At 38.5% G+C, this 13066-nt stretch overlaps 1 protein-coding gene across 1 annotated transcript in view; it reads right to left on the bottom strand.

Annotated features, from left to right (window-relative positions):
- Positions 1-8867: 8867 nt before the first annotated feature.
- LOC126161408 (smoothened homolog) overlaps positions 8868-13066 on the bottom strand; it is a 114119-nt gene continuing 109920 nt past the window's right edge. The window contains exon 13 of the mRNA XM_049917189.1: positions 8868-12048. Coding sequence (XP_049773146.1) covers positions 11023-12048 — 1026 coding nt within the window. The 3' untranslated portion in view covers positions 8868-11022. The remainder of the gene's footprint in view (positions 12049-13066) is intronic.

Raw genomic sequence — 13066 nt, 5'->3', positions numbered from 1 at the left:
TACTTGCAAGTCTGTTCTTAGAATGGTTTAATATTAATAATATGAGTTTTCATACAAAAATTCTTACTTTTTAAAGATATAAACAGAAATACAACATATGCTTGTCAAATTATACTGCAACTTTCCAGTTTAGGTGGGTCTTTACATTGCTTCATATATCAGTGGTCCTGTGCTTCTACAGGTTAAGACTGTGCTGTGTGCCATTAATTTCATTTTATTAGTCTGTTCAGTATGCTGGGCAGTCAGTGTGTTTTTAATATACTATGGTGTACAAAAGGAGAATACAGAAAGTGGGTAAAGCCTCATTCTTGCAATATAAAAGCAATGGGTGTTTTTTTTAACAAAGAGTTTAACAACAAAGACATGGGTGAAAGTGCACTGCACGTTCACATGCTGTGTAAAACAGGCCTTTTTTAAATGTTAAATGCAAATGTATACTAACCTTGCCATTTACAGTTTGTGCCACTTTTTTTATTGCAAGAAAAAACACCAGTGAATAAAGCAGGAAAGAGAGAGAATAAAGCAGTTCTTCATGACTTCAAAACCCAGCATATCAACTGTTTCTGAAAATTCTACATTGTAGAATACAAGAGTGGCACAGACAGATGAGCACAAAACAACATGAACTATCACAAATGCTGATAATATGCTTTCTCCTTTCCTGAAGATAATAATCTTACGGCTAAAATTCTGTGTTCTATGAAGTGCAAAAATTCGAATTACTCATATAATAGCTGCAGTAGTATTAATGAACTTTTGGTACTATGTTTCATGATAGCCAAATTAAGAAAAACTTTTTCTGTAGTGAGAAAAAGTGTGCATATTTATGCTGTTTTGGGATACCTCTCCATTTTCAGCAGATTTTATTTCAGTGTGTTAAGTGTTATAGAATTATGTGATTAAATTTCCCCACACTTTGTCAATCATTTTGTAAAGTTTTAAATAAATTGTGTGTTCAAACTGAGTGATATATATTCATACAATGATCTAAAAATCAATATCATTGCACTAGGAGATGTTTATGCTCGAAACTTCAGGTTCAATGAAAAAATGTTTTAATAAATTCATGTATTATTCAGTTTATGCATCTTATGTGAAAAATAATTTGTCGAAGCCAATTATTTATGAAATTGCAGTTGTTTTACTTGTCTAAGATTTTTATGTAACCATTAATTGGTTAATTTTATTTTTCCCTCACAGAATGCTGCACAGTAAGTGCAGACATTGAGAGTATGACATGACTATTTTCACATTTGAACCTACTTCTTATAGGAGAGAAAATGTCGGTCACTTGACTATGGTAGGAGGTGGTAAGCGACTGCATAGAATAAGTTTAGCATCTGGGTTATTCACCAATGAATGACCCACGTGGCACAGGACTGTTGACAGGGCTGACTTAAGAGATTGATTAGGATACTGCATAGAATGGGTGGATGATAGAATGCATGATGAAGATATGATTATGGGTGGTAAGATGTGCCTCATCTTGGAACACAACTAGAGGTAGACAAACTTCTGGCAAAGGATGTGGTCGAGTTCTGGTCAGTGACTGGTTCACAGTGGCTATAGGTTTGATTGTAACACATGAAGAGACAACATAATAAATCTATTTCTTAATTAGCTGGGCAGAATATTGTCAGCTCCCAAAGGCTTGGCTTATTGTTTTTTTGCTTTTCGGCAAGTGATAGCTGCCACAATGAAAGTGATTTTGCTAGTTTGTATCTTTGATAAGAACAGAGGTTTTTATGCACTCTTCTGAGTGATGATGATCTTCATCTTGGAAGATGGTTCATTTTTTTAAAATTATGTATTTCAGCCTTACGGGTCTGACCGGAGACTGAAATATGTAATTAAAAATTTTTGTTTAAAAGTTGGTCAGTGTATTCCCCTACAGCAGTGTGCCTAGCCTGCATAGTTCACTGAGATGAGAAGGACCAGGTAGAATGGACATGGGAACAGATGTTGGTTGAGTCTCTGCAGAAAACAGAAGAGACTGTCCTTGCACTGTGTTCAAATAATGAATGGACAAAGGGTTTTAGATGAATAGGAAGGATACCTCTAGGAGCCCCATAAACAAGTTAACACAAAACAGTACAATGTGGATACCCATGGCACTTAGATGGATTTGTGAGTAAATTTGACTGTCAGAAGAATTAACAATAATAAGGGATCCGAATGTGGTTGCCAAATTTTTTTTACGGAGGATTAGGTAGGTCTAGTATTAAGAGAACTCTGGGAATGATAAGTGTTCTGTGGCAACAAGTCCATGGGCAAGGGGATGTTGGTGTAGAGGGATATAGCATTCACAATGACAGGTAATAACTTTGTAAGAGGACATTTAAGTATGGAGACAACAGACAACTGGTTGGAGTTGCTGGACAATGGAGGAAGAGAATCTATCTGTAGAAGCATTATAACAAACTAGCCGTAACAGGGAAAACCAGCAGAGATACCAGTGACAATGGTTTTGCGGAGGTTAGATTTAAAGGCAGGTGTATGAGGGGTTGCTGATGTAATAAAAAAGATGGGTTGAGTTGATAACTTTTCAGATGAACCTTCTGTTTTGAAGAGCTGTTGGTCTTCTAGAATGTGATAGTAGTTGTCAGACTTTAAAATAATGGTTTCAGAAGATGGGAAGACGCCCTCAGTCAAGTAGTCACTGTGATTCCTGACAACAGTGGTACAGCCCTTGTCCACATGAAGAACGATAAGATCAGTGCTTTAACCATCAATTTTTGTGTGCGTGCTGCTTCATAACTTACACGTGAAGTTTGTGCTTAATTCGGCCAATAGAGGTCCCTGTCCTGCTAATACAACAGCAGTTGCATGGGTGGCTTTCTGGCTGCTCTCCCTATGAAACTAGTGTCTACATAGGCTGGAGTGCAAGGCTCTGCTGGCTGCTTGTGTATTGCTAATTGTACTGTACATTGTATGCCATGTGTGTGTACTGTTCGAGCAATAAATCACAATGTTCTTGGGTTAGAAAAGTCAGAATTAGTTTTAAGGCCACGAATAGTTTCCATCTCATAGATGTGATTTTGGATTCATGGAATCAGTTTTATTGAGCACATGTGGACTGGCATCAGAAAGCAAAAAATCATTGCTAACTGACCTTTGTGAACTGTGAGCAGTTATGCATAAGATACTTTAAACATGTCATGGAGTCCATACCATGATCTGTTGCAGCAGCTTTCATAGTAAGAGGCGTGTGTCTAATTCAAATGCTCATGAGCATATATCTTTGACACTGAAACAAAATAAGTACATTATGTTATGTTTTCTTTTGGGAAAAAAACTAATGAATTTGAATAGTAGTTAAGGAATAAAGGGCAGAGACAATTTCTGAACACATATTAAATCACATGGGGGAGGGGTGGGGGCTCAGTAAAACAATACAGTTTTATGGTACAGTTATCCACAAAAAGAAACACAGAAACTTTGTGTGAGACAAGCCAATGCACTACGAAAGAACACTTTCAAACAGGTAAAACTGAATTAGCTGGTTGCTCAAATGTTCAAATGTGTGTGAGTTCCTAAGGGACCAAACTGCTGTCATCAGTCCCTAGACTTATGCACTACTTAAACTAACTTATTCTAAGAACAACACATACACCCACGCCCGAGGGAGGACTCGAACCTCCGGTGGGAGGCGCCGCGCAATCCGTGGCATGGTGCCTCAAACTGCACGGCCACTCCACGTGGCTCACTGCTTGCTAAGAATATGCTAGAAACACAACTAGGTCTGCAACTTGGCACACAAACTGCACTGTGCGCAGATCGAGGTAGACAGACTGGCTACAGAGCAAACTTTTGAGACATCTGGAGCACATGTTAGTGATGTGAACCACTGCTGATCTTAAGAGCTCACTTTGTGTCACAAGGAATACTGTGGATTCTCAATATGCAGAAATTACAATGACTGCTGTATCCTGTGACCTGAAGCAATTGTCCACATTAGTCACACAACACATGGGAAAACCCCATAATGAAGCTGAATTTTGTGAGTGACCATTTCTGATTATCTCAACATGACAGTAAGAAGATAAATGTTGTTGCAGTCCCATACACTGATAACACAGGTTACTTAGTATGAATGAACTTTATTACTAAGTAGGTACAAAGGAATCCGTTATTAAAAGTTTTGATGGTTTACGCCAAATGTACACTCCTGGAAATTGAAATAAGAACACCGTGAATTCATTGTCCCAGGAAGGGGAAACTTTATTGACACATTCCTGGGGTCAGATACATCACATGATCACACTGACAGAACCACAGGCACATAGACACAGGCAACAGAGCATGCACAATGTCGGCACTAGTACAGTGTATATCCACCTTTCGCAGCAATGCAGGCTGCTATTCTCCCATGGAGACAATCGTAGAGATGCTGGATGTAGTCCTGTGGAACAGCTTGCCATGCCATTTCCACCTGGCGCCCCCAGTTGGGCCAGCGTTCGTGCTGGACGTGCAGACCGCGTGAGACGACGCTTCATCCAGTCCCAAACATGCTCAATGGGGGACAGATCCGGAGATCTTGCTGGCGAGGGTAGTTGACTTACACCTTCTAGAGCACGTTGGGTGGCACGGGATACATGCGGACGTGCATTGTCCTGTTGGAACAGCAAGTTCCCTTGCCGGTCTAGGAATGGTAGAACGATGGGTTCGATGACGGTTTGGATGTACCGTGCACTATTCAGTGTCCCCTCGACGATCACCAGTGGTGTACGGCCAGTGTAGGAGATCGCTCCCCACACCATGATGCCGGGTGTTGGCCCTGTGTGCCTCGGTCGTATGCAGTCCTGATTGTGGCGCTCACCTGCACGGCGCCAAACACGCATACGACCATCATTGGCACCAAGGCAGAAGCGACTCTCATCGCTGAAGACGACACGTCTCCATTCATCCCTCCATTCACGCCTGTCGCGACACCACTGGAGGCGGGCTGCACGATGTTGGGGCGTGAGCGGAAGACGGCCTAACGGTGTGCGGGACCGTAGCCCAGCTTCATGGAGATGGTTGCGAATGGTCCTCGCCGATACCCCAGGAGCAACAGTGTCCCTAATTTGCTGGGAAGTGGCGGTGCAGTCCCCTACGGCACTGCGTAGGATCCTACGGTCTTGGCGTGCATCCGTGCGTCGCTGCGGTCCGGTCCCAGGTCGACGGGCACGTGCACCTTCCGCCGACCACTGGCGACAACATCGATGTACTGTGGAGACCTCACGCCCCACGTGTTGAGCAATTCGGCGGTACGTCCACCCGGCCTCCCGCATGCTCACTATACGCCCTCGCTCAAAGTCCGTCAACTGCACATACGGTTCACGTCCACGCTGTCGCGGCATGCTACCAGTGTTAAAGACTGCGATGGAGCTCCGTATGCCACGGCAAACTGGCTGACACTGACGGCGGCGGTGCACAAATGCTGCGCAGCTAGCGCCATTCGACAGCCAACACCGCGGTTCCTGGTGTGTCCGCTGTGCCGTGCGTGTGATCATTGCTTGTACAGCCCTCTCGCAGTGTCCGGAGCAAGTATGGTGGGTCTGACACACCGGTGTCAATGTGTTCTTTTTTCCATTTCCAGGAGTGTAGATCAAGGTGTGTTGTAAGGACACTTCTGTCTGTAGATGACCCGTGGAAAATATTGTCACATGAATCATTAAAGTCTTTTAGATATGTAATCAGGCAGCCTACACCAGTAATGCTTAACAAGCTATGCTCTCCTACATGTTAGCAGGCACCTGTATGCTTGCTGAACAGTCCACAGTAGAATGAACAAAATCACTTTCGATTATCTCATATGTTGTGTGACAATGTATTAGTTGGAGCTAAAATTTCATTTCCATGTGAGCTATTACATCATTTACAACTTTTAATATACTTTACCACTAAAATCTTCCCACTGCTTTCAGTTTGGCCATATTGACAACATCTTATTCAGCAAAGCCAGTGAAGGAAAGGAATGCAATTCTGCAAAGGACTTTCTCTGCTAGCTTCGTCAATCCTCTCATAAATCATGAAAACTGTTTACTTGACTGGGATAGGATATAAGGTCTACATGCAATGACTTAAATACAAATGCCAATAACTGAAAAAAGTTTTATTAAATTACTGAAAGCAATATAAATTTAAAAGCTGCTGTAGTAAGAATACTTGTGTCAAACATTTTATTGATGCTTTTTGTAGTTTATAAAAAAGTAAGCCTCTATACATGACTTTCTGTATTTCATAAAAATCAGTTTCCTTGAAAAATTACGAAGTTCAGTATAAAATGACTTGTAAATAATAAGAAATCCCTGAGTTAATATATCAGTTTAGAATTATGAGACAAAAATTATCTACACACTGTGTTGAAAGTCTGCTTTTACACCAGATCTTAGTTGATATAGATACTTCATTTCTCAGTTTTCATTCACATTTTGATGACTAGAATTTTAATTTTCCAACAGGTTTACTGTTCAGGAAGAAAATATGAAGAAGGATGTCACATGTTTCATTTTACATCCACCACAACTTTATCTCATCTGCTGTATGAACATGTTGTTGAGTGGTGTATATGTACATTCCTTTAGAACTCATAAAAGTTTACACATTATCTGCTCATATCACATTAAAAATAGTATTAACAACAAAATTAATATGTAAATCATTATGAGAAATCTCTACAAGTGCAACAGGCAATGAAAGTCTTGTAAATATAGTAACTCAGTACAACTGGAAACCATAATTAAACCCAACATTTCAATATACAAAGCAGGCATTAGAAAAGCAGTCAATTTGCAATCAATAAATGTGTTCAGTATGCCACCATACAGGGGCTGGATACAGATTTGTTCTATGTGACATCAATGCCTAAGTATACCAATGGATCAATTATTTAGTTGCAATGATGAATTAAAATAGAGGGGTTACCAATTATTACCACAGTACATCATTACCACTATATGAGGAACAAATTTTGGCTTAGAGAACTCTTGTTATCTTACATTATGATTCAATCTCCTTACACATATCAATTCTATTTAGGGGAACAGCACTTAAATTGATGACAATGAACATAAAACCAATATGATAATGTGACATGGAGGAAGACTGAACTTGCAGCTAACAAGAATAGGTCCTCAGCAGTGGGATCGAATTTTTTAAACCATATATACGATGATGTAAATTAAGATCCCAGGTATCACACTCCGCGGTCATTCACATGGTGGGCCCTCATTTGCAAGTAATCACTGGGAAGGGGGGGGGTAAATATTACATGATGCTCAGTACCGTTAAGAGAGCAGTATTTTGTTGACTGGTTGCATGGTGTAATGGATAGGGTGCAGCTTTCATGTGCAGAAGGTTGTGGGTTCAAATCTCATCAGGCACTACAATTAAAAAGAAAAATCTTTATTGAACAGACTCTGATCATTATTTTTATTCAAATAATTGGTTTAAATATCATTTTTTATTTCTGTTCCATTGTCACATCATTTTAATCATCGTATGAACTTTTTCATTTGTTCTCATTTTTTCTTTACATCATTTGTTTTTCACTCAGAGTTTTTGTGAATGTGAACTTAATCATATTTATATGTTGTATTATTTAAATATCTGAAACTGGCGATCTATTAGTTAAAAAACAAAAGATGAAACAACCTATTCACTAGGTACTGGTATGTAATGGTATGATGTACCGTAGTAGCACATCAAAAGTGTTTCAATTGCATTGATTCTGCATTATTTCTCTTCCCCATTTCCATATCCGCATATGTAATTAGTTTCTGTGTTATAATGTGTTAAATAGGGGAAGTTTAGTTACAACAACCCATATACTGACTGTGCAATGATGTCAAAAATGTATTTTCATTACAAGACGTGCATTTTTTTATGGTAATCGAAATACAAACATTTAAAACATAGCCCAAACTCCTGTTGCGCTACGGACAAAATAATACAGATGAAGATTTAAATGAAAGAAGGGATTATAAGTAAAACGAAATTCAATGGATGAAGAAATAGAATGGTGAAAAAGAAAGAAATTAAACTGAAATACATAAAATTAATTAAAATTACATGAACAAAGATTTCAAATGGTAAAAGAATGATAGGAAGAAAAATGAGAGCAAATGAAGAAGTTGATACGATGATTAAAATGATGTGACACAGGAATAGAAATAAAATGACCAAAATCATTCGATAAAAATAAAGATCAAACAATGAAAAATCCAGGGTGGAATGTAATGATATTATGAGAAGGAAAGCTGCCACTCACCATATAGCGAAGATGCCAAGTTGAAGATAGGCACAACAAAAAGATGCTCACAATTATATCTTTCGGCTGTTAATGTCTTCGTCAACAATACAATGCATATTGTTCATGAAGGCCTTAACAGCTGAAAGCTATAATTGTGAGAATCTTTTTGTTGTGCCTATCTGCAACTCAGTATTTCTGCTATATGGTGAGTGGCAACTTTCCTTCTCATAATATTGTTTAAAAATAAAGAAAATTTTAAATTACCTGACAAGATTCGAACCAATGACCTTCTACATTTAGAGACCTTACCCTTTTCATTACACCACACAATCAGTCAATACAATGCTCCTTTTATAATGCTAATCAGCATCATGCAAAATTCCGATTTTTTTTTTTCATAAATTACTTGCAAATGAGGCCCCATCAGGGTGAATGGATGCCAGTTGTTACACTTAGGGTCTTAACCTACATCACTGTGTGGAAGGTTTCAAAAAGTTGATCCCACTTCTGGGGACCTCTCCTTGTAAGTCTTAAATGTCCCTCCTTGATATTAAGCCCCCCCCCCCCCCCACCACCACACACACATATTCTCTGCAATGCCAGTAGGTCTCTCTCTCTCTCTCTCTCTCTCTCTCTCTCTCTCTCTCTCTCTCTCTCTCTGTGTGTGTGTGTGTGTGTGTGTGTGTGTGTGTGTGTGTGTGTCTGTGGGCACGCGCGCACGCGTGTGTGCGCGCGCCTTCCCAGTTTGGCTTCCACACAGGATTATGTAAAGAGATATCAACTTACAATCTCATGAATTTCTGACAGAACTAGACAAGAAAAATTATTCTGTGGTACTTTCTATGTCTTAGCCACTGGACTTCAGTTTTGTAGATTTAAAAAAAATATCTACCAAGAAAAATAAAAAATGTTTGGCATTATAGGTATCCCCCTTATAAGGATCAAGCAATATCTCAAAACAGATGACATTAATAAATGATATCACTCACAAATAGTATATTTATGCTTTATAACGAGAGTGAATTTGAAGATCAATAAAACAAGATGATCAGTAACTGTTCATAGAGCCAAAAACAGAATGACAAAGCAAAATAAGAAACCTTTCAAACTTTCTCTTTCCTTTTTGTCTCCTCTCAACTTGGAATCTGGATGACACGCCCTCCTTTCCCACATAGCCAACCAATCACCTTTTCTTCCATCACAGAGGAACACAATAGTTCCAAAACTTGGCATTTTTTCCTTCTTTTTATTCTGAAGTGTTTGTTGTGTCATTATTAGTAATTTAATAGTTTCCTGAATAGAATTTTCCTTTGCATAATACAGCTCAGCTCAGAAATATATTTGTCTTGTCACCTTATGCAACTTTCTGAACTAAAAGAGAGTGACTACAAATCCTTGTATTTTGCAGTCCATTCAGACTGTGAATTTGGTCTGCTTCAACTTATATTTAACTGCAACCAATGCATTGGTCTGATGTCTCCGCATCTGCGAACCTCCCTCCAGACTTGCTTCTTTTTCTAGATTTTCCTCTGTCATTTATCTTCCATTTCATACGGAATTTTACGTAATGTTTTTGTATCATTTTGCAACTGTCATGGCATGATTTTGGCCTTTTACTGAAAACAAACATTTGCTGTTTCTTCTTGCTTTTTGAAATTATGCCAGTGTTTTTAAACACCCTACATCTCAAATCTTCAGATTAGACAATATTATGAAAAGGATAGATTGCTACTCACCATATAGCGGAGATGATGAGTTACATATATGGACAACATTTCATAATATTGTCATTATTCCATTCTGGGTTTTCTGTTGTTTGTATCATCAGATAAAAAATTCTTAATTTTGTCATTTTGTGCCTTAATTTCTATATTAGCAGATTTAAACTGAAATTTCACATGTATTAGTTTTGGTTGTCACATGACTATAACACTGTTAAATAATGGTATATTTGAATTTTTTGTCACATTGTGTTGTTTAGCTCCTTTTCTAATCCGATGGCATAAAATATAAATTTGTGAAATTTTTCACGAAGCTCTGACAATTCTACCATTTTCCTAAATGTAATGTAATGAAAACAGTGGAAGCAAGTAAAGCCTTGGATACAACTATGTCTTTTGAAATGTTGCAGTTTTAATTCAGTAAATAGAATTGGGTGATTTTAATAATAACACCGTTAGTGCAGTTTCTTGCTCCAGAACAGAGCTGTTATGTAAAGGCACCAAGAGATCTAGCAGATTTTTTTCAGTAAGCATGTAAATCTACTACATAACAGCAACACACTATCTCCTGATGAAAGATGACAGTCACTGAATAATACACTAACAAAAATAAATAACAGCTTCTATATAAGAATTTTTAGCACAGTGATGTGCATTATTTACACATCACATTTTATGAGCTCCAGTTCATGTATAAGAACTAATTACAAGTTTACATTGGCATGATAGAGCTGTACAAGAAACTATGTACAAATTACTTTTCAGAACAACAGAAAAATATATCCATCTTTAAAATATTTCTGAAGCACAATGCCTGTCAAATTTTTAAAAGTGTTTTCATTTTCTTCTACAGAAGAAGTCAAATCAATATGAAAAGTGTGATTATGGTACAAGGAAAAAGTATAGTATCAAAATAATATGCTATTTGCATTGGCAGTGAAAGGAAGCCCCATTAACAGCAGTAAGCAGCAGAATAAAACTTCTGCTACAAAAGGTTTCTGACCATTTACATGAGAAATATGTTCAGAACATTTTTATGTCATCCTAATATGTAACATGTTGCACTCAACACGTTTTTCTATGGTCTAATTGTAATGGATGCCCAGCAGCAATTTCAGCAAGTTCCTCAACAAGTTTGCTCATGTTGTAGCTGTAGTTTAATCCCTTAGCTGCAAGACCAGTAAGACTCTCCAGTTTTTCACTGCCCTTGTAGGGCTTCACACTATTCTCACGTTGTGGACCAAAGCTTACCTGAGTGCCTTGATTTACACCAGAGCCACTGCTGTAAGTACTACCACGGCTGTTCAATTCACACATACCAATATCTTCAGAAGGTGTTGTTTGAGTACCAACTTCACGACTTCTCACATGTATCCTAGTATTACCGCCCACAGTACAAGGGCCAACACCAACAGTCCTTACCCTACTACCACCCAGTGTGTGGTGTGTGAACACAGATGCATCAGAAAGTGATCCGGCCAACCGCTGTAACTCAGGACAGTACGATGTTGTGTCATCATATGATGCTCCTAAAAAGTTTGCATCGTCATCTGAAATCTCACTTAATTTTATATCATCTGGAATGTTAGTACTCATGTAAAGCTGATTTTTATTGTATGATGAGCTTGTAACAGCACCTTTTGTCCTCATTGTGGTGGGGAGATCACAGAAACTGCTTTGGTTGGCAACTGCTATAACACTAGTATCCTTATTTGTAGACAACTCATTATCTTTATTCACAATGCCTGACCCACAAGAACAAGTTTTTTTATCTTGCACTTCATCTTCATTTTCTTTAAACTTGTAGTCTTTCTTATTCTCCGTTTCATCTGTGGTGTCCACAATGGTGTCCTTAACTGCTTCATTTTTGTCACTTTGAACGCCATCTAGCACCTCACATTCTATTTCATCACACTTTTTACAGTCACTTAAATCTTCTTCAGATCCACAACTGCTCTGCCCTAGTAAAGCAGAAGGTAAGGGCAGCATTAGCTTTAAACCATCAAGGCCTGCACTAGCCTCTCTTCGCTTCATAAGGTTGGGGACCATTGATGATATATCAGAATTACCAATTGTTAGAGCAGTTAAGATCTGAAAAAGAAAAGAAAAAAAATAGTCAGTTAATGTTCAGAAACAAGTACCACTTCTTTGTCACCTGTGGTAACAATGTAGGCCTTTTTTAGCACAGCAGAGAGTTGTCAAAAATTCTAATTTTCATTGTTTACTGCAATTCATGTGCTGTTTCTTCAACTTTAATTATGTTATGGACAAAATATGCTAATTTATGAACTAGAGAATTAAGTCTACTTTTATGAGCAACTTACAAGAAATTTCAGATGTAATTACTTTACACACCCTTGTACAAGAAGACATCTGTATCAGAATGGACCACATAAAACAACCACCTGCTGTGATCTTAACTAGGAAAAGCAAGTACTGTTTTGAGAATTTATGCCAGTGTGTTTTCTGACAGATGAGGATATACATGTGAGTTATTCAATCACATGAAGTTTGTTATAACAATTTTACAAAGTTACTTCTGTAAGTACTTGTTTTTCAATTCACTTCACCCACCCTTAAATAAGAGCTGCTCACAAGGAGGAGGGAAGAGGAGGAGGAGGAGGAGGAGGAGGAGGAGGAAGAAGAAGAAGAAGAAGAAGAAGAACACAGTTTGGTGTGGCCTGTAACTATCTTAGCACTGCCTCTGCAACTCCACTGTCATCTGACAATTTCTGAGCTTGCAAATGTTGTTTCACAAGTTCAAAGCTGATGGTGCCAAGCATGGAGTGTAGACAGATGTTTCAACAGTACACATTTCAGATCCTTCCTACGCGCAGCAGCATTAGGGTATGAATTGTTAGATAAGACACTAGTATTTTTAGCATATAGCACGTATCCCATTACGTAACTAAAATATTACTATGGTGAATACAAGTCACAGTTTGGCCTCTCTTTCAGACATTCTTCGTAACACACTACAAAAATGACAGTATGACTATTGAAGTTGATGACTGCCTGTGTCTCGTGTCTCGCATCCCGCCTCCGCCTCCCCCCCCCCCCCCCCCTCCCGACCAAATATAAAGGGTACTTCAACTCCATCAATTGCTCT

The sequence above is a fragment of the Schistocerca cancellata genome, chromosome 2 (assembly GCF_023864275.1).
Source record: "Schistocerca cancellata isolate TAMUIC-IGC-003103 chromosome 2, iqSchCanc2.1, whole genome shotgun sequence".
Classification (NCBI taxonomy): domain Eukaryota; kingdom Metazoa; phylum Arthropoda; class Insecta; order Orthoptera; family Acrididae; genus Schistocerca; species Schistocerca cancellata.
The sequence above is the reverse complement of the archived record's forward strand: the minus strand, read 5'-3'. Positions and strand labels throughout refer to the sequence as shown.